Raw genomic sequence first — 25,218 nt, 5'->3', positions numbered from 1 at the left:
TTGGTGGTGGTGACTTTGTTAGGTTTTAGTATGAAATTTTGAAGGACTTTTTTTACATAAAAGATTTTTAAAAGATCAGTAAAGTTCTTCTCTAAAAGTGTTGTTAAATAATGTTCATTTAACATTTTGAGCTTGAAAAGTGAGCATAGAGTGATTGTGAAATAGGCTCTTCCGTTCGCACACCCTGCACTCAGCTGGGACCAGGCCACCCATGCTGTGCTGTACAGGAAAGTATGGTGGCTAATTTCTGTCCCTTGCCGACCAGCAAGGTGCTATAGCCTGACAGTTAATTGCATGAATGCAGAATACCGTGCACAATCATCAAGTGGTACTATTCGTTTTTAAAGTGACACATGTAACTTTTATTGCAATCATTAATACAAGCAAAGAAGCTAGCAATGCTTTTATTTATTTTTTATTGTTATCAAGCAGTTTCCTAGAAATTTTCAGCAAAATATCAATTTAGCCATAATTCTAGTATGAAATACAGGAGCTATAATAAAGCTTTTGTTGCCTGCTATTTTAAAAGTCAAATCAGTAGCTCGAATGTGTTTTACAGTCCCATTTTGATTCACTGTTACCCCTGCTTTAGGTAGTTCTGTACATTTATTTTGCTCTCCATGTTTATTTTATAAACCAGTTCATCTTCTTCATGGATTTTTGCTCTAAAGTAGAAAAGATTTTGAATCGTATGTTGTTAGCATTTGCTATAGTACCCAAGACATTCTCATTGAAAGACAGCTTAAGGGGGAAAAAATAAATAAATAGCAAAAGCATTGTCTTTATTTACAGTTTAGAAGACCACAGCTTCACTGTCGGTGGAAATGTGATGGCAGAACACCCCAGAGAAGGACATCTTTAGTGACAGATTTACATACCGTTAGCTCACAGTACTTGATTAGCAGCCGGGCTCTGGCTAGCTGGCTGGGCACGTCGTTTGGGATGCCTTTGATTCTGTGGCTGCTGAAGCTTGCTGGCTGCATGCTTGTTGCCTTTGTTCATGAGACAGGTAATTACTTGATAAAATGAAGTGCATCGCTGTGAACAATTGACCCTTTGGAGCAGTCCAGGCTAGTCAGCAGTCTAAACCCACATTTTAAAGCCATCATTATGGCCTCAAACTTAAGAGTTTCCAAGGTGCAGACAAAGGTGTTGTCTTCCTTTAGTACAAGTCGAGTGCCGTTCTCAGACTTGATGAAGTATTTAAATTGAATGATATTTGACGACACAGAGAACTCCTCTGGAAACCCATCCAGCCTGCTTTTGGATACCAGAACAATGCGAGATTTTATTTTTGATATGAAATCAGGAGCATTACAGAAGATTCTCAGTCCTTGTGAACGATCGTGATTATCTGTTATTTCCAAGAAAGTAGTCTCTCGGGGGGTCAGCTGTTCTTTTTCCCACCTGGATTTCACCTCCTCTGCCAGCCCCTTGAGCTGGAAGAATTCTGCTTCTTGAGCAAGAAGTTGATTTTCTCGAAATCCTTCGGGTAGTAGAAGTTCTCCATTTCGTAGGAAGTTTAGGACATGCCTGAAGAGAAGCCCGTCCCTGTCTATGAAGTAATGGCCATCAGCATCGAATGGACAGAGGATTTTCCCATTTACGATACCTTCAAGGAAAGTGTCTGGGTACTTGGTCAGTGTCTGCTTTTGAGTAATATATAAATATCCACCAACGTTGAGGGTCATCAGCGTGGATTTGCAGTTCTTGCCTTGCTCGGCATCTTCCACGCTGTTGTGCCTCCCTTCGTACTCCCTTTCCTTTTCTCTTCTGATTATTTTACGCTCCATTTTCAAGATGCTATTTTAGCTTGTTCTTCTTGGCTTGGAGATTTTTTTTTTCTTTTAAAAAAGAAACACTACCACACAAGCACGCCTTTATTCCGTCCCAGCCTGGCGATGCAATGAAATGCTGGTAGCACCGCCTGCGCTGGCAGCTGGGTTTTGCAGTAGGTGGCGTGTCAGCTATGCATGCAGGAGCTTTCTGGAGTAAGACAGAAAAGAGAATTTGCATTTAACTGTATCAGGGAAGGGATTTGTTGCAAAAGGATTCTATGTCTGTTTTATGAGTAAATGAGACTTATTCAGAGTAAATTGACTTTCCTCTAACAATTAAACTGCCACTCTACTTTAATTCCCAGGTAAATAAGAACTTCTGTCCATTTCTAAAGGTCTAAGTCATTGCTTAGTCTAAGTCATTAGATTAATACTGAGTTACACTGTCACCTTTTGGAAATAGAATGTGTTGCACTGGTATTATTTCAAAAAAATCATAATAGGAGTCCTAAGGTGAAAGAAACTAGCATATAGATTTTATTTCCTATAAAAGTATAGTGTTTGCAGTGTTGTAGACCCAGACAAAAGTATTTAGGCTTGCTGTTGTGACATTGCATTTGAATTTAGTTGAATTTGTATGTGTTTTGGATTTGGGTCTCTTTGTTAAATGAGAAGAAGTTTGCATAACTTCTTTTCATAAAAGGTTGTTTATTTACTTATTTTTTTACTAAAAGGTTGAAAAAAGTCATGTAGACTGGCTTTGTAGTACTCATTCACATTTTGTTAGTTACAATTTCCTGTAAGAAATCCATGAGCTCATTTTACCCTGCTTCAGTGCTGCAGAGAATGCTATCACCATGTAGCCATGTACATTCAGGGAGAAAGCTGATTCTACATGCCTACTCCATTATAGTATCGTGGGCAAGTTCGGGTTTACTTGTTGTCTTCCAGAGAGTGACAGAATAGTGTGAGTAGAATGTGTCCCTGTCCCTTTCTCCTTAAAAATGCCTTCCAGAGCATTTTAGGATTCTGAGCTTATACTTTTAAAATCACAGCCCCAGAGATAAGAAATCTGGGTGTGTTTCCAGTATGTATTACTTGAGCAACCTGTCTACTAAATTACCCTGAGGAACTCTGTTGTAAGGGCTTGGCTTTTATATGAAAGTCACTTATATTTTTGTTGAGTTAATGTTATTTTAAAATTATGTATATCTTGTTAAAGGTATTAAAATAGGTTCTCTTTTTAAAATGCCCAACTTTTATTTTCTGTAAATAGGGTTAGATTTTCATTAGATATTTTTAAACTATATTCTTATAGCAGATAATAAATTTAACATTAATACTGAGGTTTTCAAAAATGAATTGAAATTGGACTAGAAATCTAAGGCACAATCATTTTTTAGTGGAAAGATGAGATTCAGCTTCTTTACCAAAGATGAAATTTTGTTCCAGAGAGCTTTTAGTGTTTTACCTGGGTTCTGCAACTGCTTTGATAGAACCTCTCAGCCCTGTAGCATTTAAGGAGAATATGCTCTTACATTCTGACAGAGGGTGTGTGTGCGCACGCACGCGAGTGCATGCCTGCGTGTGTGCATGTGTGTGTGTGTGCGTGTGTGTGTATATGTGTGTGTGTGTGTGTGCGCGTGCGTGTGTGCGTGTATTAGTGTTAGAATGAAGTTTGACTATGGGTGTGACTTATTTTAAGAACTGAATAGTTGGGTGGAAGGTACCAGTTCGGAAATCGGGGAGTTTTTGTTACTATACAAGACTTCCCTTTTGTGTCTTGTCTGCTGTCTAGCATCTTAGGAAAGGAAACTGACATCTAATACATGCCACCTCATCTATATCACTGCCATTTCAGCCACATGATTGCCTTCATGGAGTTACAGGCTTCCATTGATTATTGCTGTCTGTGTGGTCCACTTGCCAGCTTGGCTTGTGTGGACTCTTCTATTTATCTGTGATGGATGCTTGTTGTAGGTAATCAGTTAGCTCTAAAACTATGTAATAGTGCTGGTGACAATATGAGAGATAGTCCCTGTTTATATGACTTTGTTTCCCTGCCTCACTACAGGTACAGAGTAGAATTAGGCAGTCCAGCAATTCTATCACAGGAGCCGAAGCCGTGCATCAAAGATTGACTACTAGATGCCTTTGACTCCAACTAAAGAGCATCTCATCTACTGTAGTAAGGGAGGCATCCTTGTGAAAAGGCCTGATTTCCTAAGAGTTGGAACACACTTGATATGGTAATACTTGGATGCACTTATCTGCAGCTCCCAAAAGTTGAGGCCAGAAGATCCTGAGTTTAAGGCTATCCTAGGCTGTATAGTAATGTTCCATTTCAAAATAAATTAAAAAAAAAATAGGAAAACAACATAGAGAGATAACCTCTTAAACACCATAATCACGAACCTTATAAAAAGAGCCCTTCAGCAGCTTTGAGAATTTAAATCAGTCCCTCATTTGAGCGTTTCCTATAGTTAAGCCCAATGCCTAACCAGTTTGTGGGAGTACTTCCCATTATGTGGTAGGTAATACTCATCTACTGTCTGTAAAAGGCAGAATTTATTCAAGGCTAGTAATGGAAGAAATTTCCATCTTTTCTACCAATGGGAAGTGATCAACACAGGACATAATTAAAATATATGCAGGCTCTGTATGTTGTACCATGAGAGGAAGCTCCCTCCTGATTGACAGCTACAGGAAGAGGCTAATGTCCCAGACTCAGCAGACCCCTCTTCTGTGAGGTCCACTGCATTTCAGAGAACAGCAGTGGTTTTAGGAGCTTCCACTAACAGAAAGACACCTTGTCTTCACATTCTGTATCCCTGCCAGAACTTTTACTGACTTTCACATTTGCTTGCATTGCTCTCTCCTTTGAAATGGTGACTTCTGTGACTTTAGAAAGAAAAAGTGAAAACAGCCAGGGCTGTGCAACGATCTGTGCTTGATCGTCGGTTCCTCTCTGACCGTGTGGCTCCCACTCTGTTTCCAGTGTATTGATCTGTGCTTTGACTTCACTGCTTTTACAAGCCGAGTTTCTTATTTGCCGTGTCACTTGTTTCTTCATAGTCCCCCGTTAAAGCATTGGCTGTGAGTGGCATTCATACTGCCTGATACTCCCTATGAATATTTTATGTTAGCCTTTTTGTTTATTTAAAAATAAAACACCACTGAATAAAAAAATTTTCATGTGAGTTTAGTTCTGTTTGCATGCCAAGGTTAGTTGTTTTTGAAATACCAATTAGCATTGGCTGTTTCCTTGGGACAGACTAGTACTGACACAAGTACAGTGTCAGCTAACTGACCACAGCATCACTCACACTCTGCAGAGGACCTGGATCTTCCTGGGACTCATGGGCACAATGCCTGGCCAGAAAAGCAAGTGAGTGAATGTGTCATTCATGCCTGTGCTGCTTCTCCACAGAAGCTGAGGCCTGTGGCTACAGTGGCAGGTTTTTATGGGTTTTTTGGGTTTTGTTTTGTTTTGTTTTTTTAGCTTTTTAAGGGTACAGAAAACAAGAGTGTTCTATCAGAAGAGCAAATAAAAATGATAGACCAGCTGAGAAGTTCAGGTAAAATTCCATTCCACAGTCTTGCGTTTTTTGCTACAGAGACAGTCTTTACAACTTGAACTCTTTATTCCTACTTTGTATGTAGATGACTCTTTGAGTAACACTTAGGTTTTATAAGTAGAAGTTAAACTTTAAAATTATTGTTTAGCGAAGAATTTGTTTTGTTCTGAAAATTTGTATTTATCTAACTCTCTGTCTTTATTTCTTTACTTCTTTATTTCTTTGGTATGTGATGTGTGTGGGAATACAAGCTGTGACCTACACACCACAAACCAAATAAATAAACAGGACAATTGTGGGAGTCTGTTCCCTTCTTTTGTCCTGTGATCCTACTAATTAAACTTAACTCATCAAGCTTAGTGGCCAGCGCCTTTACCTGCTGAGGCATCTGGCCAGCCCTTTGTTAGTTTTTCATTGTGGCCACTTGAAATTTTTCTTTTACCTAGATTAGCAAAGCATCTGTCAGCTATCACATCAGCTCTAGAATTATAATATTGTACAAAACTCATTTTTGTGGTTCTATGGCGAAGTAGAACTTTACTGTTTGGGGGGGGAGGGAGGTAACTTATGTTAATAACCATGTCTAATCTCTGAATGAATGAATGAATAGTGTGATTTTGAAAACTTTGATAAAGTTTGTGGATAGTAGACTAGGGACGAAGACGTCCCTTTTTCTTTTTTTTTTTAACATTTAACATTTCTAAAATTGTCTTAAAGTCATTGGCTTGCCAAAAATTAATGCCAGCATTTTGTTTCCTTAGCTATACATTACATAATGATGACTTTGGAATTGATGTAATTTTTAAGCAATTCTGAGATGCTCCTTTCATGTGTCAGGAAATAAAGACAGGGAATGTTTGGGGAATGGGAATGAGAGGGAGACACTGAAGAAAGGTAAGGTGGCTGCTGAATACTAAATTAGTAAGAGCTGTGCACAACCACACTGCCACACACCATAGCTAAAGCAGGCTCCGAGGGAGTCCAGCATGTTGTCGGGGCGCTCCAGCGGGTGCTGAGAACCAGCCCCCATAAAAACCACCAATGCTCTGAGGAGGGGGTCATATCTTTTTTGTTGTTTTGTTTTCAGGAAGGGTTTCTCTTCATAGCCCTAGTTGTCCTCAAACCCTGGAACTCAGGGATCTGCTGGGATTAAAGGCAGGTGCTACCAAGTCCTCCTAGGAAGGGTTCTAAATGTAAAGGAATGGGTTTTGTTGCTTGTGTGGGTGTTTGGTTCCCTGGTTGTTTAAGAAAGGAGAGGGTTCTTTTTGCTCATAGTTACACGGGTTTTCAGTCTGTGGTTGGCTAACTGCGCTTTGGGACAAGGTGAGGCAGAGAGCTTGGGTGGCATGGCGCTTGCCCCATGGCAGCCTAGAATCTGGGCTCTTTAATGAAAGGAGGTCTAATCCCCGGAGTTGAAAGAACTTTTTTTTTTTTTTTTTTTTTGAGACAGGGTTTCTCTGTATAGCCTTGGCTACCCTGGACTTCCCTCTGAGATTTGCCTGTTTCTGCCTCCCAAGTGCTGGGATTACAGTTGTGCACCACCACTGCACTGATAGAAAAACTCTTAGTAGTATCTTGAAAATTATAAAGAACTCAACTGCCGTTACAGTAAAGAGAACAAGAGTTCTTTGGGGCTAGCAAGACGACTAGGCAGATTGAGCACTCTACCCTTCCAGAGGAGCCAGGTTCAATTCCCAGCACCCACATGATGATGATAACTAGCTTTAACTCTAATAACAGAGGATCCAGTGTCCTCTTTGGTTTTCCCAGGGCACTGTGTGCATGAGCTACACATATCTTAATACAGACAAAACAGTCATACATTGATAAGTACAATTTTTTAAAAAGAAAGAACAAAAATTATTAAAGGTTAGCTTAAGAGAATATGAATCAGATTTAACAATGTGCTAAACTCTATAATTTCAAATATAGCTCCTAAAGCTAGATAATATCCTTTAATCAGGGCCTAATTCAAACCATAGGTTGAGTGTGTATAAAAGTTTAAATCTGAAATCCAGAGTGGATTTTGAAGTTTTTTGCCTTGTAGATTTTTGAACTAGGGGTGCTTAACTGGTAGAGCCTACACAAATATTTCAAATCTATAAAAGTTCAACATTGGAAACACTTCTGTCCCCAAGTATTTACTACAGATACTCAGCCTGTCCTGTATTACAGTGCCTTCATGCCCCCTTTATTACAACATAGTATTCCTACATATAAAAACAGCATTTCTTTTCTAAGTCTACTTTGTTTCTAGATTTTATTGGCCTTATATGTGTGGCAAGTGCACACAGATGTGTATTTACATGTATTGGGTGCATGTGTGTGTACATGCATATAAATGAAGACCAGAGATTGGTGCTGGGTCTTTCTGTCCATTGCCCTACTTTGTTTACTGAGGCACTGAACCTGAGCTTACCAACTGGGCTAGGATAGCCAAATGGCTTGCCCCTGGTGCCTCCTGTCTGTGCCTCCTGAGGGCTGAAATTACAGGCAGGCAACTGTGCCCACCTAACTTGGAGTGTGTGTGTGTGTGTACATGTGTACATGCACACAGGTAGGTGTGGACTTAAATACCTTGGGTCATATATGGAGCACAGAGGACCACCTCAGATGTTTGTCCTTGCTTTCTGTATTGTAAAGAGTCTCTTTTCACTGTTCACACGATGTACCCTTGAGCTTCTGGGAATTATTCTCCTGTCACTGCCCTCCCATCTTGCTTAGGATCGTTAGGATTATAGACATACAGCTTTTCTCTAGCTTTTCTCTAGCTTTTCTCTAGCTTTTCTCAGGCTCTGGGTTTAAACTCAGCTCTTCATGCTTGCATGGCAAGCGTTTTCCCCCACTGAACCTCCAGTGTGTGTGTGTGTGTGTGTGTGTGTGTGTGTGTGTGTGTGTGTGTGTGTGTGTGTATACATATACCCCCCCTCCCCTTTTCGCTCCAGCCCCACTCACTCCGGCCGGTAGGTTTTTTTATTTGTTTCTCATTAAGGATGGTTGTGAGCCACCATGTGGTTACTGGGGTTTGAACTCATGAACTCTAGAAAGGCAGTCAGTGCTCTTAACCGCTGAGCCATCTCACCAGCCCTGTTTTTATAGTCTTTTAAGCAAAATTGGGAGTCAAATCTCTCTCTGTGTTCAAGGAATTTTTTTGTTGTCCGAAATCTAGTAAAACAATGACTTGTGAATTTGGCTTTATAGAATAAAATAATGCAAATATTTTTATTTAAAAAGCAAACAAACAAAAACCTGTTTAGTAACTATAGGGTGACAAGACTGTCTAAACTTTTGTACACATTTGGTGTCTTCTTTCCTACCCCTAACCAAGCATTTTCTTCCTGCTCCTAGACACAGGCTGTCACCAGCAGGTACTCTCAGGCAGGGTCGAAGCATCTGTGTGTGTCTGCACCTCCCAGCCTTCTTTCATCCCTACCCATGAAGAAAAAGAAAACTATAAAGAAGTTAGGTGCCGGGTGTGGTGGTGCACGCCTTTAATTCCAGCACTTGGGAGGCAGAGGCAGGTAGATTTCTGAGTTTGAGGCCAGCCCGGTCTACAGAGTGAGTTTCAGGACAGCCAGGACTACAGAGAGAAACCCTGTCTCGACAACCACCACCCCCCCCCCAAAAAAAAAAAGAAATTAGATTCTTCTCTAGATCTTGAGCCTAGTTCTCCATTACAGGTCTAAGTTTTTGTTAAATTGGGTATTTTTAACATATTGATTTGAATCGTATTATAAGAAAGGATGTATTATCGCAGATCCTTCAGGTTAGGTAAGATCAAAACATCAATTCACAAATTAATGATGATTCCCTTTCATTTCTTAATAGGGGATACGGAATTCACTTATCCCACCCCAAAACAACTTCTAGGAAAATATACAAACAGAGGAGAAAGGCGCCTCCTGGGAATGTTAGAATCATTTACCTTTTAGATGCATACAATTAGTAGAAGTACTTCTCTTCTTTTTCAGAGAGGTAGATGGAGGAGTGATTTGTGAATAAGAGGGTTACTTCAAAAGTCTAGATCGGGTCAGAATCCTCCGAACTAGCCGCCTGGTTGTGATGTAGCTAGAGTTGGACTCATCCTTAAAGGTGTCTTTGTGGAAATGAACTTCTGGATGCCTGAGGACTTCCTAACCCTGCTGAGCTCACTGCTCACGTGCCAGTGCTAACTAACCAGCACACACCCTTCCTTCCTGCTTACGCATTGCTCTGACTTGCTGAAGCAGAGCTGACTAACTACTTACTTAAACAGAATTGGCACTACGCACCTACAAATCTGTTTTTAGTGTTTTGTTTTGTTGTGTGTTTATTCATTTAGTGTTATGTTTTGTTTATTTACTCTTTAATTATCTCTCTGTTCCCATTATACTTATTAAGAGCCTTCTGGCTAAAAACAAGAAGAAAAATTAGTAAAACAATCTGACCAAAGAGTTAGGCAGGTTAGAAAATATCCAAGAGTTTGATTTTTTTTTAATCTGTATCATTTGCAGAAGAGTTACACAAATGTCTAGGCCTAGGGAAGGAAATATAAAAACTGAGTGTTTGAAGACTCTCAGTAGAATGAGCTTGTGTGTCCTCTTTGCAGATTGCAGCCATGACCATGTGGTCCTTGGCATTTGGTAGTTTAGGTCTCTGAGCTGAAAATTCCCAGCACAAGAGAATGTCTGGGGCCCATCAAAAGCTATTTCCTCGGCTATCCCAGCAACTTTCTGTTCCCTTTACACCCCTAATTCTGCCTTGTCTGAATTCTTCCAGCTGCCAGGGTTTCTAGCAAAGCTCTTTTGGATACCCAGCTGGACATAATCTCCACCCCCCCTCTGTTTATTCAGTGCTCTCTCAGTCAGTTTTGTAACACTGATAATTTTAGTATAGTGACATTATACAATACAATACCATAGGTGATACAGGAGGACCAATTGTTCAGTTAAATTAGATGGTAGAAAATCATTTCATTATTAAGTTCAGGGCTACATAGTACGTCCTGTCTCAAAATAAAACAAAAACAAGATTAATAAGTATTCCTACAATTTACCTTAGGACTTGAAATGTTTAGCTGCTTCTTTAGTAATCTAAGATAAAGCTTTGCTTGGGTATAGGATGGAGGCCAGTTGACTGTCTGCTTTCTCTTTCTTGTTGAAATTAAACCTCTAATTTAAATGATCAGTTTGGGTTTCTTTAAACACAAAGCAAGAACTTCAATACCACAGTAACACTAATCAAATCCTTATAGATGTGTGCTTGTCTTTGGTCTCCAAGTTTACAACAAATTTGAAAATATGTTTTTAAAACAATTTACCTTTACAAGTCTTTAACAAAAGACTTTCATAGAAACAGCCTAAGGCGCCACAGCCCTTCTCTTAATTTAAAATGTTATCTAATTTGTAATCAAATTACATAATTACTTATCAACAAGTTTGAGCAGAAGTATGTGGGAGTGCTTGAGATTAACCTGCTACCCACTAGTATATGGTGAGATACTTGCATCTGTCACTGTATTTAATAATGGGGAAATGGACGCCTGTGTTAATCTGGGAATAAATTACATGAGGTATGTTCAGTGCTTCCATTATATTGAATATGCCTGTGTATCCTTTTTCCCATCCTATTAGACCTGAATATGGTCTGGAAACTATCAAAACACATCAAAAATGTGTTGTTTCCAGTGTTTTACATATCCATAAATAAGTCATGTTGGGGCCTGGAGTGATGTTCTGCCAGGAAAGAACACTTGCTGCTCTTCCAGAGGACCTGAGTTTGTATCCCAGCAACCACATCTGGTGCTCATAGCTACCTGGAACTCCAGCTGTTGGGGATAAACTCCCTCTCTGACCTCTATGGCACTTGCCACATGTGGCATGTACACACACATTGTTCAAGTTACATAGGTCTGAACGGATAGCTTTGTTCTTAAGAATGCTTAGTATTCTCTCAGAGAACCAGTGTTCTGTTCCTAGCGCCAATGCAGGTGGCTCACAACTACTTTGTAGCATTGGCCCCTGTGCATCTGAGGCTTCTGATCTCTGGGCACCCATACACACAGTCACACAGGCATGCACAGATGTACATAGATAGCAATTAAGTTTACACTCAATAAAAGAAAATTATTTGGAGATTTCTGTATTTCTTTTTCATTTGAAACACAGCAGTGTCTGAGTTTAGTGGTGCAAGCCTTTAATCCCCAAGTCTGGGAAGCGGAAACAGGTGAATCTGCATGTTCTAGGTCAGTCTGGTATACAACAAAAGGCAATGTAAATGTATTGGATTTTGAAAATTTTTTTGTAAATTCACAAATAAAAGCAATTCATTTGGGATATGTTGTTATATATGTTGTTTTGAGATATATATATATACACACACATCTCATGGAATGGTTAGATCATGCTACATTTATACATTTTGAGAATATATGTATGGTACAGAACAAACAATGCATTCACCTCTGTATTCCCTGATCACAAGGGGCATGCTTCCTTTATCTGCTGTTTCTGATGTGCTTGGCCTCTTACACGGCAGGCACTTGATAAATACATCGTATGTGTGTAAGAGGAAAGGGGTCATTATTCAGATATTTGCATTCTTTCAAATTGGTCCAAAAGATAGTGTTTTTGTTTTTTAATGTGAGTATACTGTCACTCCCCTCAGACACACCAGAAGAGGGCATTGGGTCCCATTACAGATGATTGTGAGCCACCATATGGTTGTTGGAGATTGAACTCAGGACTTTTGGAAGAACAGTTGATGCTCTTAATTGCTAAGCCATCTCTCCAGCCACCCAAAAGGCAGTTTTAAGTAAGGATTTCTGTATTGATGTGTAAAATTTGTAATTACCAGCAATGGTGTGCAAATGACTACTTTAAACTAGAACTCTATGGACAATACCTTTCCCCTGAATTTAAGCAATTTATTGAAGAAAAGATGTATGATTTGTTGGGAGATAAAAGAACACGTTCCCCTAAAGCTTTAAGAAGTATGTGTTAGCTTTAAACAAAGAACAAGCAAATCACATTTATGGAGGCCATTCCCAAAGTGAGTTGGCTTCTTTTTTTTTTTTTTTTTTTTTTAAATTTATTTTTTTATTAGGTATTTTCTTCATTTACATTTCAAGTCCCCCCATACCCTCCCCGTGAGTTGGCTTCTTAAATTTAAGAGAGGAAATAAGGGAAGCAAACTGAGAAATCACTGACAGTGACCAGTTCTTGGGAAAATCTCTTGCTAATAATTAAGACTTTCCATTTTCCTTGAGTGACATTTGAAAGCAATTTTAGGTTTGTAAAGATGGGGTAAACAGAAAAGTATGGTCTGGAGGAGTGAGTGTTACTGCTCTCTGAGAGGAACTTTCTTACTTCATGTGTTTGCCTACATATATGTATGTGGACCACATGTATGCATAGTGCCTGCAGAGGTCAGAGGGGTAACAGATCCCATGGAACTGGAGTTAGGGGTGATTGTAAACTCCATGTGGGTGCTGGGAATGAACCCAGGTCCTGTGCAAGAGCAGCAAGTGCTCTGAACCTCTGAGCCCTCTCTGCAGCTTTGTTAGTAACCTTAACTGGAGAATAGACAGTGGTGGTCAAGTTGAAATGAGCAGGAGCCTTGAACACTTCCTTTCCCATCCCTTCAGGTGTCATAGAGAGAGAGAAAAGTGATGGCAGAGCTCTTAAGAATTAAATCCAGGTTATCCTCTTGGACCAGGTACTGCTAAATAGGTGGGGAGCATTACAGGCAGCCATTCTATCATTTAACATTAGTAAATACTTGAATCTGTGATTGAATTATTATCAGAGATGCTACCCCAAACTTACTTTTTTTAGAAAAGCATCAATTTACTTGTGATATAAGATTTGTGTTTGCCAGGCTGGACCTAGGCAAATGTAGCAAATGTGCAGCTCGGTCTTCATGTGGGCCCCAAACAACTGGAAGGAGGGCTATTCCTAAAGCTATTGCCTGTATATGGAATATGTTCTTCTAGCGGGACTGCCTTGTTTGGCCTCAGTGGGAGAAGCATCTAGCCTCTCAGAGACTTGAAGTGCCAGGGTGGAAGGATATCAAGGAGGCTCAGAGGAGGAGGGGAAGAGGGAGGGAGGGAGGGTTGTAGGAGGGTATGACCAGAAGGGGAGCGGTGAGTGAGATGTAAGGTGAGTGAGTAAATAAATAAATAAATAGATTTGTGTTTGCTTTGAAAAAGTTCAAAGTCTAGTCTTACTTCACTCATGACAGGGACTTATTTTTAGGTTTAAGAAAGATGTAAAGATTATGGCTTGCATAGTGTTTCTTTGCTGGCACACTGTAGTGTGAAGTAGGTGTGGGTCTTGTCATTGTTCTGAAGAGCTTTTGTATTGAGGTACTCTGAGAATATTTAATTCAGATGGTATGTTTCATAATTAGTACTTAGGACCAAAGGCTGTACCTCCTTAAATTTTGAAGACAAAAATCTTGGAAGGTCACTGGAAGATTTTCGTGTATGCATTGTATAGAAGTGGCTCTGTGTGTCGGCGTGCCACTGTTCATATAGCAAATGTGTACAGTTTGAAGACAGTGCTGTATCTTAATCATCTTTGATTCTACAGTGCCCACACGGTGCCTTTACATGGTAGTCACTTACAGTTAATGGAATGAATGAAGTAAGTTACCCTGAAGAGATGACTCAGTTGCATTCCTAGTTAGTCAGAGGATTTTCTTAGTCTCTTCTCAGCGCTCAGGTGAATTCTCATGGACATATGACTGACCAGTAGCTGTTTCTGGGCAGTCTTAGATCTTTCCGGTTGTCATAAAGCTGCTGCTGTCTATGAGAGGCATTCACATGCCTCTTACATAGTAGGACACGTCCATCAACTTCACTCTGCCACAGTGCCGATGCCAGTGGGCTTTGGAGGTCCAGGCTCTTCTTTCCTTTCTCTATTTCTCCTGGGTCACTATAAGAAAGAAACTTGCATTTCTGTTTAGACAAATATTCATAGTAGATTCAGTGTTTGCTTATACTAGTCTTTCTATGTAGCCCGAGATGGTCCAAAGTGTGTAAGCCTCCTTATCTTCCTCCCAGTGCTACAAACACATGCCATCCCCAGCTTACAGATTGACGTAAACACTGCCCAGTGGCGTATTTTCCTACTTGGCTGTTTCCCTACAGGATACTCTAGACACTCACTGGTGTGTATGCATGGACCTTGGATTTAGTGCTTTAGACTTACTGTTATTTCTAGAGTTACTTGTTTACAGATGGAATCCTCACTTTGTCTTTAGATTGAATGAACTGTGGGTCTTTTTAGTCTGAGTGTGTAAAGAGGCAGCGTAGCTCAAGGAACAAGCCAGGAAGGCTCCAGTTTTCAGCTCAGTATGAGTGAGGCTTCTCTATTCTCATAACCGGTGTTGCGGTCAGCTTACTACTGCACTTTTGTTTCCTTGAATTATATGAATTATGTTTTAGTTATGTGTCAAAATGCCATCTTGGAAATGATGAATATGATCTCTGAAATACATTTTTTCCCCTTTCCATTCAAGATAAACTGTCATTGGAAGGAATAGTGGTGCAGAGAGCGGAATGCCGGCCTGCTGCCAGTGAGAACTACATGAAATTAAAGAGGTTGGTGCTTAGAACATGTTGGCTTCCTTACTGGCGTCATACAAGCCATGGTTTCTGTTTCACAGGTTTGCTTGCAGCACTTTGGGTTCACACCAAGTGTTCATCATGGTGGCAAGGACTTTTAGTTCCAGCAGTTCTCTGTGAGCGGGACTAGCCTGGTCTACATAAGGAATATGTAGGCCATTCAGGGCTAAATAGTGAGACCTGTCTCAAAACAAAACAGAAGGGAGTAATAAGAATGTCTTTTGTTAGAGAAATTTCAGAATCAGCTGTTGGAGTTACTTCAACCTACTGTATTATGTTCTGAAATCAGAGATAGCTGATAGGGTGTTTTTTCCTAGTTGGACTTATGTAAGCTTGTGTGCAGGTTACACAGGTGTGTGCACCTGAGTGCACACAGGTGAGTGTGCTGTAGTGTGTAGGTCAGAGGTCATCTGAATGGTGTCCTCGGGTGCCTTCCACCTGCCATCTTTGTTTGTTTGTCTGTTTGTGTTGAGGTGGTTCGGTTTGGTTTTGGAGACCCTGTGTTTTGAGACAGGGCTCTCCATTGGTGTGGCACTTGCTACTTGCAGTGGGCTGGCTGGCCTGCCATTTCAGGAACTGATCTGCCTGTCTCCTCTTAGCACTGTGGTGTCACACCCTGGCTCAGCTACTGAGGAGCAAACTCGAGTCTTCATACTAGGCAGAGGTTTTTCTAATGATGCCACCCTCCCCGCCACAAATCTTGTTTTTCTTATGACATGTTTCAGAGGTCCTTGTACTGTTTTATCTTCAGTCTGTAACTTCCCTGCAATGAATATGTATCAAACTACTGTCTGCAGAAGCATGGTTGCCAGAATATCATCTTGCTTTTTGATCTGTTGAGAATTTATAAAGTTGTATATTATTAATGAGATTTCTGTTTCAGCTCACCAACTTCAATATGCCATTAACATTTTGTAATCACTATTTAAAAACAGTGACTTTGAGGGGGCTGGAGAGATGGCTCAGTGGGTAAGCACTGACTGCTCTTCCGAAGGTCCTGAGTTCAAATCCCAGCAACCTCATGGTAGCTCACAACCATCCGTAATGAGATCTGATGCCCTCTTCTGGTGTGTCTAAAGGCAGCTACAGTGTACCTACATATAATAATAAATAAATCTTTAAAAAAAAAGAGTTTATAAGAAAAAAGACAGTGACCCTGAATCAGTTCTCTCTACCCCCTCACCCCCCTCCCTCCCTCTCTCTGATGTTTCTCTATATAACCTTCTGTGTCATGGAACTTGCTTCTGTAGACCAGGCTGGCCTCATACTTACAGAGATCCAACTGCCTCTGCCTCCTGAGTGCTGGGATTAAAGGTGTGCACCACCACCACCTGGCGAATCATTATTTTTTTTTAAATCCTGAAATAAATTAATACCAGTTTCATGATTTGTATTTGATAGGTTTCAGCACCATGAGATTAGAATTACTTATCCATCCATCTCTCTACTCATTCGTTCATTCTGTACTATCTGCAAGGTGCATTTTAGGCACTAGAGAAACAGTTGTGCATGGGATAGATACTGTTGCTAAGCAACTTCCCTTAGGGGCTGGTTGTAGCCATGCAGTGCTGCTCCTTGAGAAAGTGCTGCCTAAGAAGTGGTCTCCTAGCTGGCCAGCATTCTTACCTGGGAGACGGGTAGTTGAACCCAGCATCTCTAAAGTCGTATTGTATTGTAACACACACATATCCCCTTGATTGTATTAGATGCTGTTTCCTAGAAGGGGCACAAAAAAAGGCTAAACATGGTTTTGTTCTTTTGTCTAATCTTTCCCCTAGTTTAAATGCCTCCCTGGGGCAAGGAAAAGAATGACAGTCAAAATGAAAATTATCTTTGTAGAACTGTCAAAAGATATTTTCATTCTTTGCAGCCTAAAAAGTTTATGCTATAATATGGGTCTTTCTGAAAACTGATCTTCAGATAACTACAAATGTTGAAAAAGTACAAAATCAAGTATTGGGCTACTCATGGAGACCTCTTTGTGGTTTTAATTTTTCCATAAAGGACTTTATGTGAAGATGCGAGGAGGCAGGCCACCTGCTGTGTTTGCAGAATATCTGCCTTTTACCAAAATGAAAATGGAAATTATATAGCTTTAAAAATATGCTATATGGCCAGATATTCATATTTTAGTCTTAAGTGACTGAAGGGAAGAAACAAAGTGATTCAGGGAATGCTGAGCATGTGTTTCGCAGAGTGGATGACATCAGTCTTTTGAAGGTGGGGATTATTTTGACTAAGTAGAAAAAGAGCAGAGTGGGAAAACCCTTCCGAATGGATAGATGGGCTGTCACAAAGACACAAGGAGGACTGTAAGCTCTGTAAGCCTAGATGTCTAAGCTTGTGAAGGATGACAGGTGCCACTTATGTCATGAATTCTCACACACATACATTTTGTATTATACATGCCTGCCTGAATATCTACTGCATTTCCAATATGTCAGAAACAACTCAGATCTATTGTCAGAACATAGCCCAGATAATGACACACCCACCTCCTTGGTCCAAAACCTTTCCAACCCACAGCAAGTGTGTCAGAAAATCTTGCAGGTTTTTCTTAAAATCTCAAAATCTCTTTTCTATAGCCCAGCCTTCCCTTAAGTAAGCCACAGAAGTGGCCATGCTTTCTCCTGAGTCCTGCTTCCCACCCTGGTCTCCTCAGCACAGTATCTGCACCGCAGCACCAGGACCTTTAAACTCTGGGTCACGCATTCCTTTTGGTCTGGTTTTTTCCCCCCAGTACTTCTGCCTTGCTCAGAAAGAGAGTCAAGTCTTTGTGATAGTTGGTGGAGGCCTCCATGGTCACCATATACTCTGTGTGCCCTCTCTCCTTCCTTGTCTCTTCTCCCCTCACCACACACTCTGCACCAACCACTCCATTCTCACAAGCTAGGACTCCAGCCTTGTTCCCATCCCAGGCCCTTGTGCTGGCTGTGACTTTCAACCTGATGCAGCCTTTTCCTTTTTCAAATGTCCTCTCAGAGATACCTTTTCATTAAGGCCCAACTTGACCACCCCACCTCGTTCTCTAATGTATCACACCTCTTAAACTGTAGTATGCACCCAGTGTCTTAGCTAGGGTTTTACTGCTGTGAACAGGCACCATGACCAAGGCAACTCTTATAAAGAACAACATTTAATTTGGGCTGACTTAAAAGTTCTGAGGTTCAGTCCATTATCATCAAGGTGGGAGCATGGCAGCATCCAGACAGGCTTGGTACAGGCAGAGCTGAGTCTACATCTTCATCTGAAGTCGGCTAGTGGAAGACTGACTTCCAGGTAGCTAATAAAGTGAGGGTCTTAAGCCCACAGTGACACACCTACTCCAACAAGGCCACACCTCCTAATAGTGCCACTCCCTAGGCCACTCATATACAAACTATCACACCTAGCTTTACTTCCAATTTTTCCCTACTTTAGTTAAGGCTCTCACAAGAATAAGAGCTTTTTTACTTTTTGGCTCTAGTTTTGGTGTGTATCTGTTTAGTTCTTTCATGGCACATAGTAAGGAGTAAGTAAATAATTGGGAAGTGAGAGAAAGGCAGAGGCCTGAAAGTTAAGAGCTTTGCATGCCATCTAGGGAGGTACTAACATCTTTTTTTTTTAAACTGGGTAGAATATGAAGAGATATGTATTATAACTGGATCGCTCTGACCATAGGCTAATGATTAGAAATAGGGCAGGAAGTGAAAAGCTAAAGAGATAACTCAGACATAGAGCATCTGAGAGACTCAAAAAGAGCTGCTTCAGAAAGGAGCTTGAGGACACTCTGAAGACAACTCTGGGACTAAGTGACCTCAAACGTGTGTGGTTTAGAAATGACAGATTCTTCTAGCTGGACATGGCTATTATAGCCTGTGTGTTTATCCTATTGTGACTATATCAGATTAGCTCCATTCCATCCTGTATACCACACAGAAAGGGTGATACTGATGAAAGAGGGAGGACTGAAGGGTTTTCATAATTTCCATGTCCAAAATCAGACGGTACTGTTCTTGCTCCAAAGAGCCTGAAAAAAAAAAAAAAAACTGAAAAAAGCACCTACAGGCACCTGCTTTGGTAAGAATATGTTTATTGGCATTGCAGCAGTGAGAGCAGAAGTGTGCTAGTGCGTTTGAATGCAAATGGAAAGGCAGAATTCCAGATGTAGGTAACATTGAAGCAGAAGTATTTGAGAGCTAAATTGGCAAGAGAGATCTCCCATACCTCAGTATTACACATATGATTGGATTCTTCAGGCACCCTATGACCGTGTTTCACTTCGTTAGCTGCAGCATTGGGGTCTTCTACATGCTTAACTCATCTGAAAGTTCTTGTCACAACAGGTTTTCTTCAGAGGCTGACAAGATGTCTCAGTGGGTAAAGGTGCTTGCCACAAAACCTGAGTTCAGTTCCTAAGAACCACATGGTCAAAGAAAAGAACAGATTTTTTTTTTTAAGTATATTTTAAATTCTGTGGATGTGTGTGGGTTTTCTTCAGATAAATGAGAGAGAGAGAGAGAGGAGAGAGAAAGAAAGAAAAGAAAAGAAAAGAAAAGAAAAGAAAAGAAAAGAAAAGAAAAGAAACCCTTTCTCTGGGGGAACAGCCCACCAGCTCACTTGTCTAGCTAGCCAGCCAGCTTGTTCTGGGAATCCCCTATCTCAGCCTTCTGAGTGCTAGAATTACAGGCAGTCAGCACTCCTGCCTAGTGTTTGCTTGGGTTCTAGGGGTCCAAGCTCTGGTCCTCATGTTTGTCCAGTAAGCGTTTTATCCATTGAGCCACTTTCCTAGCCCCTAAATGATATCTTTAATCAGCTTTAAAATAAAACTCTTCACTTTCTTCAGTTGGCCATCATAAATTCTGAGTTTATGTCTTGAACCCACCTGTAGTGTAGGCTATAAGCTCAGTCATGTCCAAAGGGAGTAGTCATTGCTGCTCTGATAAAGAGTGGAGTGCACACCAAGGAGGTGGTCAGAGGATCTGAGGTAAACCTGGTCTTCCAGGAAGCATGTTAGAGATAGGGAGCGTCGCCCCACTGAAGTAGTCATGCTCTTGATTACGTCCCCCGAGGAAGGGCCGTTTTGTTCTAGGCATGATCGAGACTTCCATTAGAAAATAATTCTGGGACTGGAGAAATGGTTCTAGATGTGCCAGGTTGGATTCCTATGATCCATATGGTGACTCACAGCCGTCTCCAGCTCAAGTCCCATGGAATCCAACACCCTCTTCTGGTCTCTGCAGTCACCCAGTATCACATAAAGCACACACATACACACAGGCACAATACCCACACATATAAAATACATATGGACTTTTTGATGTCTTGATAATTAGGGCAAAGAGTTAAGAGGTTGAGCTCTGGAGTCAGACCAACTCCCCACCTATTGATCTTAGCAACACATGTGTCCTGTTTCCTTGATTTTTCCATCTGTAAAAATGAGACAAGGGCATTTTTCTCAGTGTAAATACTCTACAATTGCAAATGTTGCCATTAATCTTGTGGCTCCTAACCATGGAAGCTCTGGAAGTATCCCCAGCTCTGTCCAGGTAACTCATGATAAAGGATGCAGAGGGATGCTTTTTATTTTATTTACTTACTTATTTATTCACTTTAAATCCTGCCCACTGCCCTCCTCCCAGTTACCCTCTCCTATACTCCTTCCACCGTCCCCTTCCCTTTCTCTTCTGAACAGGTGAGGGCTCACTTGGGTATCTCCGGACTCTGGCACATCAAGTCTCTGTGACGCTAGGCACATCTTCCCTCACTGAAGTCAGACAAGGCAGCCCAGCTAGAAGAACATATCCCATATACAGGCAAGAGCTTTTGGGATAGCCCCTACTCCAGTTGCTTGGGACCCACGTGAAGACTAAGCTGCACATCTGCTACTTATAAGTGGGGAGGCCTAGGTCCAGCCCATGTATGTTCTTTGGTTGGTGGTTCAGACCCTGAGAGCCCCAAGGGTCCAGATTAGTTGACTCTGTTGGTCTCTCTGTGGAGTTCCTATCCCCTTAGAGGCTGCAGTCTTTCCTCCTGTTCTTTCATAATTGCCTCTAAGCTCCATCCACTGTTTGACTGTGGGTGTCTGCATCTGTCTGAATCAGCTGCTGGGTGGAGCTCTCAGAGGACAATTCTGCTAGATTCTTGTCTAGAAATAGTTCTACCTCCAGATATCACTCCTGGGCATATACCCAAAAGATGTCCTACCATCTCACAAAGACACTTGATCAGCTATAGCCATAGCAGCTTTATTCGTAATAGCTAGAAGTTGGAAACAACCTAGATGTCCCTCACCTGCAGAATGGATTAAAAAAATATAGAGAGAGGGGGAAGTGGGCAGCAATATTTGGGGTGTAAATAAATAAATAATTTAAAAGAAAGAAAAATGTGGTACATCTACACAATAGACTACTATTCAGCTATTAAAAATAAAGACGTCATGAATTTTGCAGTAAGAACTTTTTAATTGTCTATTTGCAAGTAAAGAATGGTGTGAAGAAGCCCGTCAGCTTTTTGTATTGTAATTTTTTTATTTTTTCTGAGATTGTAATATAATTACATCATTTACCCCTTTAAAACACTCAAATAGCCAGGTGTGGCTGCACACAACTTTAATCCAAACGTGGTCGGCAGAGGCCTCGGATCCCTTGTGTTCCAGGCCAGCCTGACTACATGGTGAGTTCAAGGACAGCCAGGGTTATACAGAGACTCTGTCTTACCCACCCTACCTACAAAAGAACTAAAACAGATCCTCTCCGGGCATGCTGTTTAGGGCAAGGAAAGATACCTTAGAGAGCTTTATCAGCAGCAAGTACCCCTTCACATATCAAAGGACAGACCATAGCATTGCCCACCAGTAAATACGCTGCTGTAGACTGCCTGCCCTAGGAGGTTTGCTCTGTTTTTGTTTGTTTATTTTATTTTATTTTATTTTTTTGGTGAGATAACAATTTCCAAGTAAGTATAGACTCTACTGGGAAAATATACTAAAAAATGAAATCACAACAGACTGAAGTTTTTACTTAAGTAATATTGTTCTTTCAGGTCATCCCGTGTCTTTGAATGTGTAAGTGCTACTTCACCATGAGCATCTCTGCTCTTTCTTTCTTTCTTTCCTTTTTTGTTTGTTTTTTGTTTTTTTGTTTTTCGAGACAGGGTTTCTCTGTGTAGCCCTGGCTGTCCTGGAACTCACTCTGTAGACCAGACTGGCCTCGAACTCCCATCTTCAGCTTGTTCTTTTTCTTTTACTAGTACCAAATGTGCTTCCTCTCTTGTGGGACCCAGATGTATGGGTTTCCTTGTTGTTTAATGTGGGAGTATGTCTTCTTAAATCAAAAAAATTTTTAGGGCCAGAAAACAAAGTGCCTCTGGCTTCTGTCCCCTTCTCTCTGACGTTCTGAGTCAAATGAGCACTAGGTCAAGACTAGTCACTTCGTGCCCCAAATGCGACATGTGCTTTCCTGACCTGGTCTCCAGGGTCTTCCTCTGCTTTCTGCTTGCCAGCCTCCATTCCTTCCCATGCAGCACAGACGTGAAAGCTTCTTGACAGCTGCCCCACGCAGCAAGACGGCCTCCCCAGTTCTTGCTCCATGTCTCCTAAGACGCTGCTCCATTGGACTTTATTACTGTTGTCTCTCTCTTAGTTTGGGAGCTCCTTGAGTTCAGGGACTATGTCCCATTCACCCAGCGAACACTAGCAAAGGTCTGTATTTGAAAATGAAAGGTTTGTAGTTCTGCATTGACTGACAGTATACAAAGTAGTATGTTTTCATCTGTGTTTGGGGGTGAGAAGTACTAAGTGCTGACCAGCAGTGTTAGCATATGGTAGTGGTTTCCCAGAGCCTCACAGCTTCGCAGAATGAAAATACCTCAGTGTATGTAAGTCTGTCTTTGTTCACTCATAGCTTAAAGTCAACAGTGCTAACCTGAGGCAAAACTGAATAGAATGATCATCTGTTTTATGGATGACCATCTCCTTCTTCACTGTCCTTGTTAGCAATGTCTATATTTAGATAATGACTTTTTTTTTTAATCTTATTCTGCCAACTCTGAACAAATCTAGTCAAACTGAGCACTTGATTTTAAACCTCCCATTACTGAGTGTGAAATCCTGACTTAAGGATTTTGACAGTTTTACATGGTAGGAAGAGAAGTCACTGGAATTACACCATTTATAGATTGGTCCCAGACAAAACTGAATTGCTTTTAGTTTGCTAGATTTGTCACCAGGACAACCATCTCTGCCTCTGGGCCCGATGAGCAGTGCTGTCCCTGATAGCATTTGTTGGAAATCTGTTTCTAAAGACTTGAAGCTGGCTGTTGAAGATGGCCCACATGGGTGACCACATTCCCTTAGCTGGGACCAAGACTGTTTCTCTCTAGTGCATCTGGAGTCATTACAAACCAGAAAAAGGAACTTTTGTCCCTCAGATGCTTTTACTTTTATGTTAGAAACTTGTGGTAATTCACAGGTGTGGTTAGGCCAGGAAGCAGTCACAGTAGTTAACATGAGTCACTGCTGTCTGGCTTGTGAGTCTGACTGACGTGTGGTGCCACTGTCCAACGCAAAATGGACAAAGTTGAGGAGGAGCTTCACTCCCAGACCTAAGTGTGGATCCTGCTTCTTCGTGGATAACATAAAGCCTGGTGTGCTTCTCCTGGTCCTTGTAGGCACTAGGAATTTCATTCTTGGACTATGGTTCCTTGATGCCTTTCAGACTAAGAAAAGATGTCATATGATCCTGTGACACTGAGGAGGACCCTACTCAGTATGTTGACTCACTAAGCTGCTTAGTGCCTGCAGCGACCACTGAATGCTGTCAGTGAGGCCTTTAACCTGCTAGGAGGTCAACTCATACTTTGAGATGATTAGAACTTAGTCTTTGTACTTTCTTACCCCAAAGTATAAGCTGTGACTCTTAAACATTATTGTCTGCATCTTGCCTCAAGACTCTGATATAGTTGTCATAAGGTATTGCAAAGAAAACTTTAAAAGCAATCATTCGGTTATAAATAGAGAAAAAAATTGGGGTTTTTTTGTTTGTTTTTTTAAACGACTGATGAGTGAAAATGACTTCAGGCAAAAGGTCAGCCTGCATAGCTTCGTATCACCTGAATTAGTTCTTTCAGTTACCACCTCTTAGAAAACCTTATTTCCACTTTCCCAAGTGAGAAAATTGAGTTGCAGGAAAGTTAAATGGTTTTCTTAGCCTCACAATTTGTAAATGGCAAAGCTGGCATTTGAACCAATATCAAATGGGATCCAGGACACTGTAGACAGGTTCCTTCTTTCAGGTCTGGTGGTTTCAAAATATTGTCTAGCATGTTAGGAAAAAAGAAGCAGCTTGCATATGCCTTCCTCTCTTAGATAGTTCTTGCTCTGAAGTCCCTTGAGTGGAAAGCCAATAGTATTAGTACCATGCATGTTGGATTACCAAACAAATATAGTAACATAAGATATATTATTATTTCCACTTGGAATATTTACCTAGTTTCTGATCTTGCAACTTTAAATGAGGCTTGATATCATAACTGAATTTAGAGCTACACATTGGCAGGAGAGAGGTAGAACAGCAAATAATTCTATCTATGTATCTGTCTACATATCTACTCTACTTCTTTCTGTGTGTATCAAATCTGGAGTGCTTTAGTAATTTTGATGAAATAGTAGTTGTGTCATTTTGTTGGTTTCACGGATGCATTTCTAGTAAAGATAGTCACTAGAAATGTGTCTGGCAGCTAATGGGTATAAAGTATTTGCTGGATAAAAGTTGTGAGGCGTGTGCTTAACCCAGAGTCTCCCAGGCTGCCCAGGACTTTGGAAACTATGAGTCATTTCTGTTTAAGCTATGGCATGTCACACTGATTTATATACTTTTCTTACTTCCCCATGCTTCATAGCTCCTGAACATAATTTATTACTCATTGGTCAACAGGTATTTTTAAGTATCTAAGCATACTAAGTCATGAAACATTAAAAAAAACAACCAGAGATACTACTTTTGGAAAATAGATTAAACTGATTTAGTGCCCTGTTTTATGCTGTGTAAGAAGTAGGCATAAGCAGTAAATTGTAGAGTTTATAAATCCACTAACATAGTAAACTCAGAGGGGAGTCTAGACGTTGAGTAGCTGTGAGGGGCTGGGGGACCTCCCAGGCAGGAACAACATCATGTATTAGGTAAAGCAGAAGGAATCTTACCTACTAACCATCCTGAGTAGATGAAGGAACACACAAAGTCAGCCTGTGAGTAAAGCTGGCTGTAGAGTACCAGCT

At 40.8% G+C, this 25,218-nt stretch overlaps 2 protein-coding genes across 2 annotated transcripts in view; one reads left to right on the top strand and one right to left on the bottom strand.

Annotated features, from left to right (window-relative positions):
* Gtf2f2 (general transcription factor IIF subunit 2) overlaps positions 1–25,218 on the top strand; it is a 111,380-nt gene that overhangs the window by 47,520 nt on the left and 38,642 nt on the right. The window contains exon 5 of the mRNA XM_021181786.2: positions 14,858–14,939. Coding sequence (XP_021037445.1) covers positions 14,858–14,939 — 82 coding nt within the window. The remainder of the gene's footprint in view (positions 1–14,857; positions 14,940–25,218) is intronic.
* Kctd4 (potassium channel tetramerization domain containing 4) lies at positions 389–9,452 on the bottom strand. Its single transcript, XM_021181785.2, has 2 exons — positions 9,282–9,452; positions 389–1,986 (listed from the first exon to the last, which is right to left on the bottom strand). Exon 2 carries the CDS (start codon positions 1,791–1,793, stop codon positions 1,014–1,016), a length of 780 nt encoding a protein of 259 aa, XP_021037444.1. The 5' UTR covers positions 1,794–1,986; positions 9,282–9,452; the 3' UTR covers positions 389–1,013.

This window comes from Mus caroli, chromosome 14 (genome assembly GCF_900094665.2).
Source record: "Mus caroli chromosome 14, CAROLI_EIJ_v1.1, whole genome shotgun sequence".
NCBI classification, from domain to species: Eukaryota; Metazoa; Chordata; class Mammalia; order Rodentia; family Muridae; genus Mus; species Mus caroli.
The sequence above is the reverse complement of the archived record's forward strand: the minus strand, read 5'-3'. Positions and strand labels throughout refer to the sequence as shown.

What these genes read in the sequence shown, in the direction of transcription:
- Kctd4 (XM_021181785.2), bottom strand. Translation starts at nt 1,793, where the DNA reads ATGGAGCGTAAAATAATCAGAAGAGAAAAGGAAAGGGAGTACGAAGGG.